General features: G+C 39.0%; 1 protein-coding gene across 1 annotated transcript; it reads right to left on the bottom strand.

Annotated features, from left to right (window-relative positions):
* Positions 1–2,655, bottom strand: mrpl15 (mitochondrial ribosomal protein L15). Its single transcript, XM_014008315.1, has 5 exons — positions 2,512–2,655; positions 2,258–2,415; positions 1,793–1,958; positions 1,046–1,169; positions 1–931 (listed from the first exon to the last, which is right to left on the bottom strand). The coding sequence occupies exons 1-5, from the start codon at positions 2,614–2,616 to the stop codon at positions 594–596; spliced, it is 891 nt and encodes a 296-aa protein (XP_013863769.1). The 5' UTR covers positions 2,617–2,655; the 3' UTR covers positions 1–593.
* Positions 2,656–3,673: the final 1,018 nt, after the last annotated feature.

The following is a 3,673-nucleotide window of genomic DNA, read 5'->3' as shown; positions in this document are numbered from 1 at the left end:
TTTTAGACAATATCATTAACTTTTATTTTAAAAATCCCAAACATTATAAAAACCGCATACACTAATTATCAATCTGTAATTTATCAATGTTTTTGATCATGTTGAAAAAAAAAAAGACTGTGACAAATGACACAAAGCATAACAGGGTGAAGTGATACGATGGAGTTGGCTTGTGACTGTACTGTATGAGTGTGTGTGTGTGTGTGTGTGTGTGGATCTTTTGAATGTCCACACCAGGATACAGCTGCCGATGACTAATTTCAAACTCCCCTTCTAGGGCTGAAAGCAAACCATGTCACAAGTAACACACATCGCCAGGCATCTGTTTCCTGTTTTCATTCTTTGAGTTATCTTATTTTCCTCATTTCCCCCTCACCTGTTACAGTTCATGTTCCTTCCATCTAGCAGCACGGGCCGCTTGCGCTCGGACACGAGACCGTAKGAGCCCGCTTGCTCAGAGCCACTAATGAGGGGAAAATGAGTGATAAATGAATTTATTTTTAAGATAAGGTTTAACAGTGCTGTTTTAGCGTATAAAATAACAATTTAACACGCAAAACGTACACCCACAAACAGAAATTCTCTCCCAGCACCTATGAACTGTAATATTTCAACAGCTTCTCATCAGTCGGTTTCAAAATCTTCTTCTCCGACATGTTAACAAGCCAGCCTGGGGAGAGGCCAAAGAAAATCTGTCGGACATCCTTTCTCGTGGCCAACATGTGATGCAGCTCATCCTTTGAAATGTCTGGCAACACATAGCCGTACTTCTGAGCCAGGGCACGCCGGGCCTTTTGGATTTCTTCCGGATCTGCTAAGTAACCTCGGTTTTCAGCACTCGTGTAGTACGGGACCATGCTCTCRCCTGGCAGCATTCGCTTCGGGATCGGGATTCCCCTCAAAAAGAATGAGACGGGTTTGGCGAGGATCCCTGTGCAAATAAGAACAGACTCTGAAAACCTTTTTCCCCACCCCCCAAAAAAAGGTAAGAAACACACACTAAAAACCTGAGATTATATGGTTCTATAGGAATCATTCCAGTTACCAAGACTTATGGGATCATAGAAACTGTTTATGATGGTGCCTCCGTTCCGTTCAATAGCAGCTATGGCTCCTTCAGTTGCTCTCTGAACTTCAATGTTGATTTTTGCTTTAAAAATGTCAGCTCCCTGAAAGGAAACACAAAACACAAGTTTCTATTGGGAATGGGTTAAAACAGGGGGTCACAAAGCAGCATTTTCTTCTGGGTAAACACTATCATGTGCTGCCACCTGCTGGTGGGATTTCACGCAGAACTTGGACCTGCAATTTGTTATTTTTTTCAGCAAAAGCTCACAAAATAATTTCTCTCACATTTTCAACAAAAATGACTTCACCTTTTAGAAAGTTTTAGTGTTTATCTGTTGTTTTTCCTCACAGCAAGACACAAACAAACTCTCATTTTGCTCCACTGCTGGCATCACAGAAAACATAAGCATGACACATTTTATTTGTACCAATTCAAAATTAATTTTCTGCTCTTGATCAAAAAAAAAATGATGCTATTTAGAACTAATTACAAAGAGGAAACTACTAAAATGGATGAAAAAAAAAAAAAGTAACTGGCCCCGTCCACAACCCGATCATAAGGATACTTTGAACACCTTAAGATAGAAGCAGAAATCATGTGTCCAACCATTTTTTAATCAAAAAAAATTTTTTTTTTATCTAACCGGGCCACAAAAATCAGAACAAATCGAATCATGAGATGGTAAAAGACTCCCKCTCTAATACTGAGTGAACTAGAGATTACCTCATCAACCAGCTGGATTCCATAGTCCCTCTTCAAAGGCTGGATTGTCACTCCTCTGGCATTGACAAGCTGGGTCAGGTCTATGGGCTGGMTTGTGTCCACTCGGCCCAAATCGATCAGATACTGAAGCCGTTTCAGAGTCAGAGGGTGGTACTGGGGACGCCGACTGGAAAGGAAAAATAAAGATATAGGTAATTACGACATTAATACATGTTCTGTCACTGATATGTTTAAATACAACAGAAATACAGAACTTCAACAATAATATTGCACTAATTATACAGTGTACTTAGTTCTGCTGCTTGTAAACTCATTTGATAGTTGAATTTTAAGCAGAAACTCAATAAAAGGATCTTTGTGTACAATAATGGATTTCTTTGCAAAATAATCAGCATGACTGCAACTTTGAAACCCTGGTTCTATAGGCTAGTTTGACAGATGAAGAAGACTGCGAGGAGTTTATACCTGTGTCCTGCATTGAAGCCGTATTTTGGAATGACCAAATAAAAGGGAGTCTGCCCCCCTTCGAAGCCAAGCCGGGGTCTGGTCCCCTTCTGCCCCTGTCCTTTTGTACCTCGGCCGCTGGAGTTGCCGCCGTGCTGGCCTCTGCCCCTCCGTTTCTCCTGCAATACAGAAACATCACACATTGATTTTATTCGACTAGCCATGTTAGCATGAATGCTAATATAGACCAATGAACGAGACGAGCTCAAACTTACACACTTTGTGGATCCTGGTTCCGGACGCAAGTTTGATAAACATACTCTCGGCAGGTTCTGCAAAGCCTCCAACACTTTGCTGTTGGGATTTTTAGTGACACACATAATGTTTTTTTTTTTTTTTTTTTGCAACTCACTCGCCAAAGTTAGCTGATCAAGGACATAAAGGTCACGTGGGACGATGGCAGCGGAAGTCTGGAAGAATTTTCAAAATAAAGGCATGACATCCAAACCAAAAATCAAACAAAAAAATAAAGATGAAATTTCAAAATTGTTTATTGATAGACAACAGCAYTTACTGTCTGTAAGAATTTATAAAATACGTACAAATAATAAAATAAACAAATTCAAAACGACGGTGTGTTACGGTGTGTTTTGCTTTGCAGGTTTAAGCCAAGGATTTAAGTGGCCTCAAAGCAGCTAAAATGACATTTAACTCAACCAATGAGCGACTCGAATCTGTTGGTGGGCGGTGATGAAAGCCAAACACGTTCGAGAGGTGGGACTACGTGCCAGAATTCAATATGAAATAGGAAAACGAATAACAGATGGGTTATCAGTATACACAGGAGAAATGTTGGCAATATTATTAGCTTTGCAATGGGTAGAGGACATAAAACCATTAAAAACGATAATATGTTCAGATTCAAGCTCTAGTAGGATGGACATTTTATTAGAAATATATCATTCATTATTCAGAATACAAAACATGGGTTTGATAGTTATATTTGTGTGGGTTCCAGCACATATTGGAGTAGAGGGAAATGAGAGGGCAGATAAAATGGCAKAGAGGGCAGTTCAGTATCCTATTAGTTTTACACTTAAAATGAGAAAATCTGAAGGAAACAGTATTGTTAAAGAGAAACTGATGAAAGTATGGCAAAAAAGGTGGGATGAAGATAAAACAGGAAGATGGTTTTATAAAATTCAGAAGAATGTAGGAAAAAGAAGAAATAGAAAGGAGAAAAGAGTGATAAGAAGGTTAAGATTTGGACAAACAGGACTTAATTATACACTTTTTAAAATTCAAAAACATAAAACTGGCAAATGTGAAAATTGTGATAAATATGAAACCATACAGCATGTTATATTAGAATGCCATAAATATGAAAGAGAGAAGATACACTCACCGGCCACTTTATTAGGTACACCTGTCCAACTG

The sequence above is a fragment of the Austrofundulus limnaeus genome, unplaced genomic scaffold (genome assembly GCF_001266775.1).
Source record: "Austrofundulus limnaeus strain Quisiro unplaced genomic scaffold, Austrofundulus_limnaeus-1.0 Scaffold49, whole genome shotgun sequence".
In the NCBI taxonomy this organism is placed as follows: Eukaryota; Metazoa; Chordata; class Actinopteri; order Cyprinodontiformes; family Rivulidae; genus Austrofundulus; species Austrofundulus limnaeus.
The sequence above is the reverse complement of the archived record's forward strand: the minus strand, read 5'-3'. Positions and strand labels throughout refer to the sequence as shown.